This window comes from Phycomyces blakesleeanus (assembly GCF_001638985.1).
Source record: "Phycomyces blakesleeanus NRRL 1555(-) unplaced genomic scaffold PHYBLscaffold_2, whole genome shotgun sequence".
Lineage (NCBI taxonomy): Eukaryota > Fungi > Mucoromycota > Mucoromycetes > Mucorales > Phycomycetaceae > Phycomyces > Phycomyces blakesleeanus.
The window spans coordinates 1,771,142-1,787,866 of NW_017265135.1; the positions used below are offsets into that span (position 1 = coordinate 1,771,142).

At 37.2% G+C, this 16,725-nt stretch overlaps 4 protein-coding genes across 4 annotated transcripts; 1 reads left to right on the forward strand and 3 right to left on the reverse strand.

The window, feature by feature from the left end:
• Positions 1-59: 59 nt before the first annotated feature.
• Positions 60-3,846, reverse strand: PHYBLDRAFT_58676 (hypothetical protein; the record flags this gene model as incomplete). Its single annotated transcript, XM_018440370.1, has 7 exons — positions 60-191; positions 254-520; positions 603-664; positions 738-837; positions 901-1,201; positions 1,271-1,434; positions 1,603-3,846. The coding sequence occupies 7 exons, from the start codon at positions 3,844-3,846 to the stop codon at positions 60-62; spliced, it is 3,270 nt and encodes a 1,089-aa protein (XP_018297670.1).
• A 909-nt stretch (positions 3,847-4,755) lies between these two features.
• Positions 4,756-7,711, reverse strand: PHYBLDRAFT_162689 (hypothetical protein; the record flags this gene model as incomplete). The annotated part of the gene is made up of 10 exons (XM_018434680.1): positions 4,756-4,907; positions 5,571-5,877; positions 5,975-6,058; positions 6,248-6,304; positions 6,373-6,536; positions 6,626-6,790; positions 6,892-6,946; positions 7,089-7,123; positions 7,213-7,348; positions 7,388-7,711. The coding sequence occupies 10 exons, from the start codon at positions 7,709-7,711 to the stop codon at positions 4,756-4,758; spliced, it is 1,479 nt and encodes a 492-aa protein (XP_018297671.1).
• Positions 7,712-10,074: 2,363 nt separating this feature from the next.
• Positions 10,075-11,921, forward strand: PHYBLDRAFT_75588 (hypothetical protein; the record flags this gene model as incomplete). The annotated part of the gene is made up of 8 exons (XM_018443077.1): positions 10,075-10,279; positions 10,357-10,468; positions 10,644-10,950; positions 11,046-11,124; positions 11,200-11,349; positions 11,436-11,599; positions 11,640-11,734; positions 11,765-11,921. 8 exons carry the CDS (start codon positions 10,075-10,077, stop codon positions 11,919-11,921), a joined length of 1,269 nt encoding a protein of 422 aa, XP_018297672.1.
• A 25-nt stretch (positions 11,922-11,946) lies between these two features.
• PHYBLDRAFT_75589 (hypothetical protein) lies at positions 11,947-14,878 on the reverse strand. The gene is made up of 11 exons (XM_018443078.1): positions 14,711-14,878; positions 14,542-14,647; positions 14,367-14,481; positions 14,134-14,264; positions 13,903-14,074; positions 13,722-13,824; positions 13,495-13,643; positions 13,316-13,424; positions 12,885-13,241; positions 12,630-12,814; positions 11,947-12,572 (listed from the first exon to the last, which is right to left on the reverse strand). The coding sequence occupies exons 1-11, from the start codon at positions 14,829-14,831 to the stop codon at positions 12,153-12,155; spliced, it is 1,968 nt and encodes a 655-aa protein (XP_018297673.1). The 5' UTR covers positions 14,832-14,878; the 3' UTR covers positions 11,947-12,152.
• Between the last annotated feature and the right edge of the window lie 1,847 nt (positions 14,879-16,725).

A 16,725-nucleotide genomic window follows, 5' to 3' on the forward strand; every position in this document is an offset into this window, starting at 1 on the left:
AGATATTTTTTTTTGTTTTTTTTATTTTATTTTATTTTTTTACTTTCTATACCACAAAGCTAGCCTTGCTGAACTGGTGCTTTCTTAGCTAGATATGTTTGGCTTGGGAGGATATATGTCTTCACTGTGTCAGCTAGAACCTGTGAGGTTACATAAGCATAATCCCCTCGATCGAACATGCCATTGATTATCTAAATCGCACATATGAATAAAGACAACATAAAAATTACTATTATCATCCTATTGCACTTACACTAAGTAAGTCCTTTGCTCTTGGTCTTTTATGAGGATCTCGGGTGAGCATAGACTTTGTAATATTTCTCATATGTATAGTGGGATCAAACGTCATATAAAATGGAGTTGGTCCACAGATAATATGGTTTTCAAGCTCCTTGGCGTTTTCAAAACTGTTTCCATATGGTGGTAAACGGTCCATCATCTCAATTAAGGATATTCCAAGAGACCAAATATCAGCCCGAGAATCATATCTTTCTTTACTAATTACTTCCGGTGCCATCCACTATAAAAATTGTCAAGTTAATAAAAGGGATATGTATATAAGATATAATGAACCCTCACAGTGTTCTTAACTATGTACTTACTCTAAAAGTCCCAGCCACACCACGCTTGATTTTATTGAATGGAATCGCAAGACCGAAATCACCTAAGAAAATGGTTCCCATTAATTCTTGTTAAGCTATACTTATTTTTTATTTTTGTTTTTATTTTGCACATACCAATCTTGACGACACCTCCCCAGTCGATCATCATATTATCACACTTTATATCTCTATGTATGTATTTTCTGGAGTGAAGATAAGCAAGTCCTTCGAGAGCCTGAATGATTCGTTAATAAATCAAATCAACAGTCGAACATGGCCATTTGTTTGCCAAACTTACATCTCTCGTAATACGCATTGCCATATTTTCCTGCATTGGTTCTTCCATTGCACTGGCCAGTCTTCCAATAGAGCAAGCCATTAATTCAATTGCCAGTTTTGCTACTTTACCAAGCAGACACACTTCGTAAATTTGGATAATTCGTTTGTGTCTCATTCTATTCATTATAGCGATTTCACGCAGGATGTATTCGTTCTCATCTGTGTAAGCTGTATCGAAACTGCAGGTTTTGATGGCTACTGCGAGATATGTTCCTGGCTTCTTGAGAGGAATCAAACTTTCTTTTACAACACCATTGGCACTTTGAATTAAAAATGAAATAGACAATTAGATATATATATATATACTTATTCATCTAGACACTACTTACCCAAATCCTAAATCTCGTTGCATCATATACGTATCGAATCTTTGTTTGCCTTGCACTTTACCTAAAGGCATAACTTTTTTCAATTCCTCAAGAGCTGTCCTAGGTTGGTTTTCGGTTCCTGACTCGGTAATACTAGGACTAAGCCCGGCATTAACCCATGGATTCTAATTGCCCGCAGAAACCAATGGTCAATAATAAAAGTAAAAGGTAAAAATAAGGAAAAAATAGTTAATCATCAGTTTCTTTAAGTTTCACTCATCCATCTAGGCTAAATATTTCCCCATCCTCGCCCTTCCTCCCTTTCTTTATTTCTTCTCCTTCTTGGCCCTCACCTCATGATAGCAATGGTTGTATCGGTTTTTGTACTTTAAATAAATCACAGGATTTTTGCTCAAGACATATTTTTGTGGTTTTGGTGGGTCGATAAAATTCTCAATACGCTTGGCACCTGGACTGACTTCTTTCCCGCCAAACGCTATTTTTGCCTTATGCAACGGATCTATTCTTAAGCTTGGCTTGTGTCTGGTTTTTTTTTCAGGAACGCAGCTTATTTCTTTTTTTGGGCGCTCTAATGGTATAAGAAAATTCAGATAGTCGTCGACTTCGTTGTGCGCATTTGAGATACGGTGCTCATTAGGATCTATAACTGTATGCGCATTTGGGATAGAGCGATTAAAATTCTCCAACATTGTGCGCGTACAGTGTACTGGAGGTAGTGTTCCTATTTGCGTCTTATCGGGGATCGGTGGTGGAAGTGTATTGGCACCAAATCCAGAGACATTTAAACACTCTCTATTGTTAGTATTCTGGCTTTCCTGGGTCATATTGGCATTGCTAATTGTTTGATTGCGAGGCTTAAATGGAAGCAAAGCCTGTGCTCTTTGAATTTCCTGTAAGAAGCTATTGGTTGGAAATGAGTCGCCAGCATTATTGTCCCCACCACCTAGGCTTCCTGCCGAGGATCTAGGCAGTTGGAAGTTACCGTCACCCAAATCCACAACTCGTGGCTTTCGGCCAGGGTTCTCTATTGGACAAATGTTGGCGAATCTACACTCCCAATATTGATGATTAGCGTCATAGACTTCTTCAGTGTGTGCAGACGGGACTGTTGGAGCTATAAGTTGGTTGGGATCGAGAGAGTATATGCCACGATTTGATAAGACAGAGCCTCTGGGATTATATGCGTGAAATTGCGAAGAAACCCTCTCTAGAGTCTGGCGATAATCTTGATGATTTTCAATAGCTCTTTGAAGATCATATCTAGCTTGGGTGTTATTAACGGATGTTTCAAATAGCCGCTTATGCAGCTCCTGAATAGTGAGATTATTTCTTACAAGTGGCAGATTTAACCCATGAGGTGGATAATCTAAATTTGCTTGAGTAAGATGGTCGTGCGGATGCAACGGAGGAAGCTCAGGATTAAATACAGCAGGTGTATCGATTTTGTGTAAAGTATTAGATTGTTCAATTCGACAATTTTCGGTGATACGCAAAAGCATGTCCTTTGAAGCCTGGTTGGGGACCGGATCGAAATTGTCGTATAGCCCATCGTACAAAGATTCCCCGTCTAGCATCGGTGCTCTGAGATAGATATTATTATCATTAAAGGAATTTACATTTTCAATCGGAGGTACTCTATCCTGATCATCAAGGTAAGAAGGATTTTTAAAGGGGTTTGTATAAGCAGGCTGCCGAGCCAAATGAATATTTCTTGAATTATCCTTGAAGCATGTTTGTTTTTTTGGGGTACGTGTAGCTCTTCGAGGTGCCTTTCTGTATAGATTTTCTGGTGGAAGTGGTAAAACTGGAGGTGCATATCTAGGAGGATGTGAGTGGTCTGTGCGGAGGATTAGGGGTGTAGCGGAAGACTTCAGTCCAGTAGAATGATGTATAATATTGTCCGCGAAATTGGAAATCTGAGGTTTTGGATAAACTTGCTCGTTTCCCGGATCTTCCGGATGTAAATAGAAAGATTGTATACCTTCCGATATATGTCGAGAAGTTACACTTCCTGAAGCACTAGGATTTTGATAAGCAAAGGTACTATGAAGGTACGGAGTTTGGGGAATTTTATTAATAGGGCCTCCAAAAACCCGCATTGGCCCAGGAGCACTTAGTTGCTGGGTTCCTCTGAAAATGCGGACCGGCGGAGGAAGAGTAGTAGTGACTAGAAGCTTGGAAGATGTTCTATGGCTTTGAGCCAAGGGAGGAATATCGACAGGGGCTCGGGAAACGGTAGTAAGATTAGGATTTCTTTGCACTGAATGGTCATTAATATCGCCGTAAAATTGAGAGGACTTGGAATCATGAGAATATGATTCAGGAGCTCTCATTTGCGCACGATGAATAGACAAATACTCTTCCCTGGGCGTTCGTGAATTAACATCATCAGAACTAGGGCGAATAAGATGCTGTAGATTGGGTTTGCTTTGAGAATTAAATGAAATCCGGTTGTCGTCGGTACCAGTTGCGTGAATGTCTTCAGAATTAATTCTAGAATCAACAAAAAGACTCGCAATATCGTGTACATCTTGAGACTGATAGAATGTTGAACCTTTATGGGTGTTGATAGACATTATGTAAAGATAATAAATAAAGTGTAGTAGGTAAGCCTTAAAGATTGCAATAATTAGATGTAGTAAAAAAAAACAAAGTAATATTCAGCCGAAGATGATAGATGAGGTATATGTAGTAAAATATAAAATATATTTCACAATGAAACTTAATTAAAAAAAAAAGAAGTATAAGAATCTTTTTGACAAAGCCGATCCAGAAAGGTTCTTGGAGAAAAATGTAAGACATTCAATAGTAATAAAAGTAAAACAATGTATTCTTTAAATGCCAAGGCAACACTCGTTGTTAGGCTTCAACAATGCGTATATTAATATATAGGATTATTACAACGCTACTCCCTTTCTTAAAGACAATAGTCAAAACAATGACGCTAGAGAATTATTATTATTTTTTGGATATTTAATACCTAGACTCAAGTATGTATCTTTTTTTAAGAGCCACAAAGACACGGAAGAAGTACTTATCTTCTAAAAATGCTCTTATATTTGGCTTTATAATTCAATTTCTTTGTACCCGAGAGATGATACTCATACTGTTATATATATATATATATATGTCATATTTATTTGATTCGTCTGCCCCGCTTGCTTCCCCGCGCCCCCTTTCATTACACCATACATTCAACTTGAGCCCTGCATCGATGGTGATCATTTACAGATTTACTGTATTAATTGCTTTTATTTTATTTTATGTATTTGTATATGTATGTCGTTGTGTGTCTGTAAGTTAGTTACTATAATTCTTTGATATATTATAGCACAAAACAAAGGACAAAGGCGAACGATGGGTAAAGGAGATGTGTGAACTATTTTTTCGAGGGAATTCTTTTACAGAAGCAAAACAGCAATAATGAAATATTTGTCGTTGTGTTGCCTTATTTTTTTTTCCTTTCTTCAGTCAATGAAGGACTACTATTGGAAACTGCCATTTGCGGGTGAGGAAGGATGTGTCATAGGGCGTGAAGTCAGAGGAGGTAGCATAACGTTTTCATGTTTCCTTTCAGTCGTCTTTACAGAAACATCATCCCAAAGAAAGGCGGTCAATGGGCGTGCAAGGATTGGACCTGTAGAAGGTTGAGTAGGGAGATTTGTACTTCCATAACACATCATCGGTTGCTGCTGCTGTTGTGATTGTGGCTGTGGTTGGGATTGTGGTTGCGGCTGCTGTTGTGGTTGTGGTTGTGGTTGTGGTTGTGGTTGTGGTTGTGGTTGTGGTTGTGGTTGCGGCTGCTGTTGCGGTAATGACTGCTGTTGTTGTTGAAGTTGAAGTTGAAGTTGCTGCTGTTGTTGCTGCTGGTGGTGAAGTTGTTGTTGTTGCTGTTGCTGATGAAGTTGTTGCTGTTGGTGTTGGTGTTGATGCTGCTGATGTTGGTGTTGGTGTTGGTGTTGGTGTTGATGATGATGCTGATGTTGTTGGTGTTGCTGGTGTTGTTGATGTTGGTGTTGGTGTTGTTGATGTTGTTGTTGATGTTGTTGTTGATGTTGTTGTTGATGTTGTTGTTGATGTTGCTGTTGCTGTTGCTGTTGTTGCTGTTGCTGTTGCTGTTGCTGTTGCTGTTGCTGTTGCTGTTGCTGTTGCTGTTGCTGTTGCTGTTGCTGTTGCTGTTGCTGTTGCTGTTGCTGTTGCTGTTGCTGTTGCTGTTGCTGTTGCTGTTGCTGTTGCTGTTGCTGTTGCTGTTGCTGTTGCTGTTGCTGTTGCTGTTGCTGTTGCTGTTGCTGTTGCTGACTTTCCTGTAATGGTGAATGATACGAGGAAGAGTACCATAATGATTCATTAGACTGCGGTGCTGATAGATGCTGTGTTCGTGGGACGTCTGTTGAGCGTTGGTTGGTTGTATAAAGAGATGCACTGCTTGGAGAGTTTTGGCTGGTATCGATAGGTAATCCCTTGTGATCATTATAATCGTTTCGTGGCCGTAATGAGGATCCATATTCATCTTCGATAGATTGTCCACGCGTGCGATGTAAATCTATTTGATCCTGTCTTTGAGAGGGTTCTTTGAAGTTGTCTCTACCTGGTTTAGTGCCAGAGTGCTTTTTTTTGACAAGAAAAGAAATTGCAGGGTTGGTGTGACTATTGATAGTGCTATTATGTGTTTCCATTTTATTCACATGTGAGTAATAAGCTTACCGATTGTTCATTAACCATGTCAGTATAGATCATGTAAGTGATGTAGGCGTGCATTGCATTTCGTTTGATTTTTGGGTCGTGTTTCTAAGCAAACATATTCAGATTAATTTCTAATGGATTTGTATAGTATATATACATATAATTTTTTATGTATTATGTTATAAAATTATAGTGCAGCACAGTACAGTACAGTACAGTACATTACAGCACAGTACATCACAGTGCACTACATGACACTACAGTGCAGTGCAGGTTACACTCGTTTTTGCTCACCATGGACTGGTATTGCCAAGAAAATGAGTTGCTGCTATCTGAGGATCTAGGATTTTTCTAATATAAAATATAGTCAAAGTAAATAAATGATATATATCTCAGCCAATGGAATTACGGCAACACACCTCTTCATAAAATTCATCTTGCCAGGCATCGTTTGTCTGCCGTGCCCTCTTCTCGGGACTGAGACGCTGCCTAGAGTCATTAATATCTTGGGTATCTGACATGGAGTGGTCGTGCCATTTTCGTTTGGGTTGGCCCACATGGTGATCGCCGTCTTCGTCTCGTTCTCGAGAAAGATTGAAAAAATCGCCTGTTTGGGATGAGTGAGGAATTGCAGGCTAGGGATGGTGACTCAATGACGCCACACTCCGTTACCGTAAAGCTTTCCCCCGGAGCGGCGCCGGTCTTTCTCGGCCAATGCCTTGTCATTGCTAGTGACAGCTTCAGCTGCTGCAACCAACAACATGATAGGATCGGATTGCACATGGGAGTTCCAAGGCTCGTCTCCACTTTGAGTGTTGTGGAACAGAGATCGAGGGACTAATTTGTTTGTTTAACCACAAGGTCAATGTGAGCAAACCTTTTTTTTTTTACAATAATAAAAGAATTGTTTAGGATTTTGGTTACAGAATTTTTTTTACCCTTGTCAGTCGATAATGGTTCGATAGTTTTTTGTTCAAGAGGTTCTTCTTGTTGCTGCAGATAACAATCATAATAAAGAGAGAGAGAGAGAAAGAAAGAAAGAAATAATTAATATGGAATGAGTTCTTCATGTAAAGTATTTTACAGCCCCTTATGACATCCAAACACAACACAACCACTTGGTCAGCAGACTCACAGATGTCAATGCAGGAGAAGGGGGAGCATCGTTGCCTGTAAAGAGATAGAGATAAAGATAAAAAGAGAGCGAGAAAGAAATATATGAAGATGTTTAGACAGAATCAGCCATAGATTAGACTTACTTAGGAGACTACTGATAGACATAGAGTTGGTGCTTCCACTTGTGCTTGAGGACGAAGATGAAGAGGTACTGATAATACTATCGGTTGTGTTGCGAGGAACTGCCGACCCTTTTGGCTGGGTCCTGTCTCCGGTTGACTACATTTTAGACGACGTTCGTTGGTAAAAGTAGCGTACCTTTGCTGACTGTAATAGAGCTGCAGCGGCGTCTGCAACTGGGATACTGAAGGGTGCCTTTGTTGGGTCGTGGTTTGCGAGGGCGATGAGGATGCATCCAGCCTCGGCATCTACCTTATCCAATAAGGAGTAGTCTATGGCTGGTGCCTTGTGGTTTTTGGACGGCTGTGAGGCCATGTCGAGAATGAGACCATTGTCTCTTGCGGCGGAAGAGCGAGGCTGGACCTTTGGAGGGTATTCCTGATGCATCAAATGAGCAATAAAGGTTGAGGACGAATGACGACCAGAGGTCTTGTCGAGTGGCTGACAGTAGGACACAGACATGAGGGAAGAGGAGTAGGAAAAGGGAAAAGGGCGCAACCGCACAAAAGCTGTGTCAATTTTTCTATTTTTTTTTTAATTTTTTATTTTATTTTATTTTATTTTATATAAATGTATATTTATTTATTTATTTATTTATTTATTTTTACTATTGACCTGTGAGTCAAAGAAAATAATAGTAATTTATTTATATACAAGAAAATAAATTGGATTTTCAAACTAAATTTGCGTACTTCAATATTATTTTTTTGCGTGTGAGTATTTTTTTTTTAACTTTTGCGCGCACAATTTGCGTAATAAAAACTTTATAACAGGTATCTCTCTACATCTTCTCAGTATATAGATATAGATGAAATATATATAGATATATCTATTGGTTTGTATGGAATTTGTTGTGAGCGCAGATTTTTATTATTTACGAAAAGGAAGAAGTTGTATTGTCTGTTTGATGACTATGGGTGTTATAAATATGAGTCAAGTATAAGTTCAGAGCAGAGGTAAAGAGATGGTTGAAGACGAACAAAATAAAATTGGAAAGACCAGTGGGTGATACGCTCTATTTATTATACAAATATAAATACGTATGTATGTATATCTTATTTTATGTTCACTATTCTCACCCCCCCCCCCCCCCCTCACCCCCCTTTGCCTTAATTCAATATGTCTTCAATTGATGTACGTCTCTTAAGGTATGCATTGCGCCAATACCACGTATTGGTCCCTTGCTCCTGATCAAAGTAACGTCAAAGAGTCCTAACAATTAGGTTTATATAGAAGGCTAACTGCCCTTGAATGGAATGTTTGGCAGCCTGATATTGATTATCTTGTTTAGACAAAAATCAAATAAAAAATGGTTCTTTTGTTTGTTTTGTTTTATTGGGAAGATGAAACAACCAAAGAACAAACAGTGAGTCTTGTCGTACCTGAAAGTTAGTATTCATTTACTCGTATTTTTTTCTTAAAAAAAAACAAAAGGTAAAGGGTTATTTCGTCTAAAGGTGTTTCTAGATATTAATGTGTATTGATCTCATTACATTACATTATATTATATAAAGAGTCGGTCGTCATCTCTATCTAACACTTCCTGTTAGAGAAAAGAACCATTCACTATGGCCCGCCTTCTTGTAAAGACAAATGGCTAAAAGGATGTACTTCCTTGGGCTCAGCCTATTACTCACTTGAGAAAATATTAAGATCTTTAAAAAATAAATTATGATTTTTCTCTTTTGCTACACAAAACATAGAGAGATTCCATTATCTGAGCTCTATTGTTTCCCTACAAAAAATAAATAAATAAATAGTACTTTAAAGTGCGTAAAATTAAAAATAATAATAATAATAATATTGATACGTAAATTTAGTTTGAAAATCCAATATAATATAATATCAATATTTTGGCAAGGAGCTGTTTCTGGTGTAGAATATAGGATCGTGCGTTGTGTGACACGATTACAGTACACAGAGTCAACGGGTTCTGATATGGCAAATAAATAAATAAATAAAAGCTCTGGTTTCTTATTTGATTTCAATACTGTTACCTATATCTATATCTATATCTATATCTATCTATCTATCTATCTATCTATCTATATATATATCCTTGTTCTTATTCTTATTCTTATTTATTTATTCATAAAGAAATATATAATAATCTATATAATTAAAATAAAGTAAAAAGGTTAAAAATGAATAAGAAATACGAAGAAACCAACCACAGGCAGGCAAGTTGTTGCTGTTATTGTCGTCTTTCAAAGTATCTTGATTCATACAATTTGACGTCAACAGAATTATCTTTACCCATCTTCTTTGGCCACAAGGCGTCTTCTTCCAGGGACGTCATCTGCCCCCATCCAAAGGGGAAAGGGGAAATGTTGTCCAATAACAATGGAGACCAGGGTGACAATCACTATCACCTCGGACCATAGATCAAATCATCCAAAAAAAAAAAAACCTCTCCAAAACCAAATCAAACCCCGACATTTCTCTCTCTTTTTTTTATTTTACTTTATTTTAATTTCACTCTCTCATACTTTCACTTACACTCACTTACACTCACTTACACTCACTCACCAGATAATCACATATATTGTTTAACTGCTAATTTTATTTTAATTATATTATATATATAAAATCTAATATTATAATAGAAAATAATATAATATAAAATAATTCTCTCCCTCTCTCTTAGTTGCACTTTAACAATAGCCAATCAAAACCTATAAAAATATGACGTCCTTAAAATAACTTCAAAAGTGGTGTTCATAGCATATTAAGGTGCCACATCAATGCTTTGATTTTAATAGGGGTTATTTTTTTTTTCTTTTTTTTCTTTTCTTCTTATTTTGTCTTCTTTAAAACAAGCGATAATGTCGACCAATCCCGTCGTCCTTGACGAAGATACTTACACAGAAGCCATCAGCTACATTATAGAACGCGATTTCTTCCCTAATTTAGCAAAACTCAAAGCACGCCAAAACTACTTTCAAGCTCAAGAGAGTGGCAGTCTTGTCAGTCTCCAACAAGCAGGAAAAGCACTTTCAGATCTCTCTCAAACACCACTTCAGCGTACAGGTCAGTCACCTATCGGACAAGAATATGGAGAAGAACAACAATAATCAATCGTTTAAATCTCTTATTTTCTCTCACAGCTGGAGCACCCGAATCACTTCCACAAAACTTCTACAACCAAGACGAACCAGAACTTGCTACACGAGTCAACCTCAATCTGTCCCTAGACCAATTCCAAACGCTTTACACCAGGTTAGATACAAATATATATATACATATATATATTAAAAATAATAAGAAGAAGAAACAAGAAACAAGATGAAAATATAAAGAAAGTTTCAAATTGACCGGACATTATTAACCTGCATCTATATATTATATTATATTCTTTTTTTTAAATAATAATAATGATTAAAATGTAAATTAGCGAAGACAATGCCTCATTTACCGATCTACTCGAAAAAGCCAATGCAAAACGCAAAGATAAATATAAGCTTATATTCGACGAAACAGCCAATCGACTTTTAATTGAAGGTGTGCCAAACAATGGAGCTTCGTTAAAGCGAGTAAAAGCAGATGAAGCACCCCCAGGAACATGGAAATACATGCCAAGAAATGCTTTAATGTACTTCGCAGACGGCACGGGCGGAACACTTTTGAACGAAGCAGACTCTAGAGCACCTCCACGAGCCATTGCTCATGGAAACACTCAGTTGGAAATAGAAGAAGAAAAAGTAAAAAAAAAAAAGATATATACATGTTTGGTCTTCTTCATAGAAGACTGGGTATGATAAATATCAGTCTTGGAGAGATTAACTGTTTTGCTTAGGAAAAGTCGGAAACTTCACTTAAACCATCTGATATTGCAGCACAACAAGGAAAAATGACACCTTGGAAGGAAATCAATGGTATAATTCACAATTTCTTTTCTTATTCTTCAAGAGAGAAAGAGTAGCATGATTCTAAAGAGTTTGATTAAATAGGTCTGGACAACTCCCATACACCAGAATTCAGAGGTTTCAGTCTTGTTGATGCAACACCTTCACCTACGCCTTCACGTATGGGTACTCCGATTATGACATGGGGTTCCATTGAGGGAACTCCTGTTCTTATTAAAGGATCAGAGACACCAGGTATATTTAATATATCATATATATATTCAAAGGCTTCAATATCATAAAATAATAATATTAATCTTCTTGTTTGTTCTTTTGGTCAGGTCCTCAATTTTCACTTCCAAAGGCATCTCGTAGAGAGGCGCTGGGCATGAGACTGTCTGAAAGAGCTTCTCGTGCCTACCGAAAGAAAACAAAGGAGAGAGCTAATGCTGTCAGAGGAACACCTCGATCGGGGCAAGGATATACAACCAAAAAAAAAGGGGGGGTATAATAGAAAACAACGACTTATATATATATTTTTGTAGAGCTGGTCTTATGTCTCCGGCTGCTCAACATTTGATGCGAACACACACTCCATATTCTTTGGGCGGATTCGATGCTGCACTCCGGTCATCTTACGGTTCTCCGTCTGCTACTCCTAGTAAGTTAGTCTCGCTTTCGACAGGAAGACACGAACCAACTCATGGAGTGCCATGGCAGACAGGCGACCTGGAGCAACCCCAACTCCTCTATTCAGAGCAGGTGCTACACCAGGAACGGCTACTTTCAAGACACCCTTTGGCGACACGCCTGTCAAGAAATCTTAAATCCTGGGGGTTTTTAACCATTTTTATAAAATTGTTTTATTGGATACGTATATTTCTTCTTCTTCTTCTTATGTTTATATATAAGTTCTGTTCTGGTTTTATTGTTTCGAAAAAAAGAGAGAGAGAGAGAGAGAGAGAGAGAGAGAATATGGGTGGAGTTGGAGGGATTGGAGGAGAGAGAAAAAGAAAAGATGGATTTATGTTATGTTATTTTGGAATATATATGTTTTTTTACTCTTCGTCACTGTCAGAATCACTGTCAGAATCACTGTCTTCGCCTGCATTGGCCTTCTTAGCAGGCTGCTGACTGCCTCCAGCCAAAGCAGAAGCAAGACCCTGTTCGCGCATCAGCTTCATCTGACCAGCAATGGAATCATCCTCAGGCTCTGAGATTGAATCGTCGACCTCCTCCTCTTCAGGAAGATCTCCGGGTTCCTGTACAGTCAATTGGATGTCCTGAAGGATATCTGTACCAGTGTAAGTGTCAGACTTGACAAAGAGAGAGAAAGTGTAGGTTCCAGCCTTGGGTGGGCCGGCAAATGGAATGCGGATAGTTTGCTCGTCAACAATGTCAGTTACTTTGCGAGGAGGAACGAGGATACGGTTAACCTTGGGATCACCCAAGAAGATCCACCAGTAAGGCTTCTTTTCCTATACAACAAATTAAGTATTCTTCTTTTCCCAAAACAAAACACAAATAGTACTTACTCCAGGGTAATAAGGGATGTGTGCAAGTCCAAGTCCTTCAGAATCATCATTTTCAGTTTGTTCTTCCTCATCATCAATCTCTTCCTCATCTTCAACTTCTTGTTCTACGCTTTCGATTTGACCATTCTTCAGTTTAAGAACAAACGTGATGATAGCTCCTGTAGTAACAATCTTATCTCCAACCACTGCAAACACACATATATAGTGTCAATCATTCTGTAATTACCATTAAAAATGTTACCATATTGAACTTACCCTTAAAGGCAGCCTTGCGAACATTCAAACGAGGAATTCGGTTGGCAACTTCAACAACATCCAAATATTGCTCATCTGACAAAGGCTTCAAAAGAGACTTGCGCTCAGCTTCAGGAAGGGAGATAAACTGCTGAATAGAGCCGACGTTCTTCTTCTTATTGTGATAGTATTTACGCAAGAGTGCAGTATCGACGTGAGGCAATTGCTTGATAGTAGGCTCACCAGGATAGCTAGCCTGCATCAAATGCTGTTGCAAGTCCATAATTGTTGTAGCAACATTTAACCAGTTCTTTACGATAGCGATTTGGAGCAATCCTTGGAGAAGATGGATAGCCTTTTCAACAATAAAACGCTGATCTGTTGTTGTTGTTGTTGTTGTTGTGTGTAAGTAAACTATAAATATAGTATTGTCTACTTCTGTATCGCTTTACCTTTCAAAATAATAATAGTCTGGGCTGCAGAAGCAATTGTGTTTATATCAATACGGAGGAAATAGGCGTACAAAAGTGTGCGGGCCTTTCTCTGGTACGAAGGAGCAGCCTACAGCCAGAAAATGTATACAATTTTTTTTAATGTCTTGTTTTTGTGGGCTTATTTTATATATACTTACATTAGGAAGAGGCTCATACTTTTCAGTAAAACGCTTCTCCAATTCGTTTGCAATAGTTTCATCAAGCTTCTTTAATATACTTTCTTCTCCCTCGCGAACATCGGAGTTCTCCTTAAATTCATGAGCACCAGCCAGAACCTTGATGAGATCTACATATAGCAAATTGATTTTTTTATCAATATCATATTTCTATAATCAGTCAATATCGTCTTATTTCCAGATCCTACTTTTAAAATCAGCATTTTCTTTGAGTCCTTTGAAGAAGACTGCCATGGTGGTGTTAAGAATCTTATCCTTGGTGTGTCTACGAGAATTGTACCACCAAGTTGCCTACATAAACATGTACAAATCTAGCATTATTATCTCTCTTTTTTTTACACTTTAATATACCACGTATTGATAACTTACAATGTAATACGGAAGTCCGAGGCCAAATGCAAGTCCATAGAACAACAGAACAAAACGGCTATTTCCACCTTCAATCAACTTGGATGGAAGAGCAACGCCCATGGAGAAAGACTGCTTTCCGTCCGGGTGACCGTATTGCTCGTAGTTTTTGCGTACTTCCTCGTCTGTCAGACTATATACAACCACGTGTTAATCAAAGCACCACTCCAACAGTAAATTGATTTTAATTACACTTGATAGGCCTTGCTAATCTGGATGAATCGCTCCTCAGACTCTTTCTCAGTACCGATCTCTGCTTTATCAGGGTGATAAATCAAAGAGAGTCTCTTGTAAATCTTCTTGATTTCTGGCAAGGTTATTCCCTATTCCCAACAACCAAAGAAAAAAAATCATTTAATAAATAAATAATATCTTTAATTAAGCAAAAAGACGAGATCATATGTATATGTTTGTCTTTGTTTTACCTCTTTGATACCAAGGATTTCATAAGGATCCCAGGTAGCTTTTGGTGCCTCAGCATAAGATACTTGGTAGGCAAGGAGAGCAAATGCTGCCCATCCCAGAATAATAAAGATTAATCTGTATCGAGGATTAGTTGACAGATATTGTTATATGCCTTGTTTTTTTTGTTTGGTTTACTTTGGATTGACAAGCTTAAGAGTGGATGTAGTGTTGGTAGCTTTGAGTTTCGTTCGTTGGTCTTCACAAGATGAACATTTGCAAGTGTCTGTCTTGCGTTTTTGTTCTGAATGCGTATACAATTGAAAGATTAGTTTATGTGTGGAGATGTAACGCGGTTCCGGCTTACGTGTTGCTTTGTATGCACTGTAAATAGATGTTGCTGTAGCTGGTACTAGGCACAGTGAGATGACGGAAAGAAGGAAATAATAGAAATTAAATCCCTCCTCGTCGTAGGTATACTGAGCCATAGTTTAACAAGTTATGTCGACCTTCTTCTTCGACCTTGGCTTCCAGAAAAGAATCCAACTTCTGTGTTTCCTTGTCACATTTCCATTGGATGGTAAAGTTTGATACGTCATCTTTAGGCGGAAGAGGGAGATTCGGAGTTCAGATAAACATGTATTTATTGAGAAATGGGTTTTTATACATTTGCCTGTCACCAACTTTGATAACCACATTTATTTTATTCTTTTTGGCTCCTCTTCTTTATTAGAAATCTTTTAAAATGGATACGTTCTCTCTGCTTTAAAGCCTTTATAAGAAAAACCTATTACTACACCATACTTCTAAGATTTATTTAGTAATACATTACTGTTCCTGAGAAAAAAATTAAAGACAAAGAAAAGGGGAGAAAAGTGGAGTTGGAACAGTGAATTTTTTTTTATTTTATTTTCTTGGTTTAAAGTGGCATAAATCAAATTAAATTGAAAAAATATTGTTTTTCTTATATACATAGTGTATTAGGCCAAGGGCAAAACCATTTATCAAAAAAAAAAAGACAATACAAATGGTTGATGCCTTGTTCAATTTTGGACAGTTTTATCAACACGTTTTTTGGTCAAATCAAGCATTCTGGCAGTTAAATTATAATCTACAGCCAGACACAACCTGTTTCTTATTCAATACAATTGATTTCTCTTTTGCTTTCAAAAAATAACTCGATAAAGCTTAAATATTATTGGTTGAATGATATCAAAATCTAAATTTGGAAAGTTAAAAAAAAGAAAAAAGAAAAAAAGAAAGTACGGATTTAAGACACAGAAAGCACAATTTTAGTAATAAAGTGTTTGAATTAAAAATTATTAAATGTCAGAACATTCAAGAAGAATTGTATGTCCCCTGAGCCAGCACAAAGCACTCACACGCACACGCACACATTGCAAATGTAATAATGAGCTATTTTTGTGGTATTTGAACACAAAAAATTCTGGCTTTGATAGTAATCTTTAACTGCAACCAAGTGTTTCTACTATGATGTACTTAATATATAAAATAGATATCCAGTATCAAATATTGGTTTGATTGGACTGGTGTGTTTCATAAGATCAATATAATCACACGCACACGCACACGCACATATATTTTATCTAATCTATATTATTATTGATAAACTACCTCTCTTTGATTTTAGTTGATTGCCTTTTGATCATTCAGTAAATTTTAGGTTGGATATGAGATTTAACAAAGGGATCCGATTCCTTATATAAATTTTAAGTAAATTAATCAAATCTTAAAATGATAAGTTACAATTTGGTTGGGATTGTGGCTTCTGAAAGTAGTTTCTTTTGAAGCTCCTATTTAATCACATGTGATTGATCAAGTTGGATTCTTTCATAATCATGTATTTCATAATTCAATATGAATCTATCAATTCCATGCACATAAATCATAATTCTGTCTACATTTTTTATATTAATATTCTTCTTAATAAGCTTCACAGAATCTATATTGGTTTTTGTAGAGATATATATTAAAGCATCTAAGCAGCTATAGGTTAATATAATAGACACAAAAGTAGTTGAAATATAGGCTGTAAAAGAAACAGCTCTGTCTGTAGCTCATTTTTCATCAAATAGATATGCTACAATGCAGAAGCTTTGAGGTGATTGTGATCACCCGTCATTTTCAATGTCTTCTGTTTTTTTTTTTGGTTTTCAAAGCGAGTACTAGTTCCAGAAACATATTCTGTTTTGAAAGAAAAGGTATGTTAACCAAGAGGATTCAACTTGCTTAGAATACCATTCTATAACTGTAAATATTTGTAATGTGACTTTTTGTTAAAGTAATGACGTCCAAGGTTTAAACAAGATAAAAGGCAAGTATTTCAACATTCCTGGCATCTCTTTATTTCTGTAACTTATC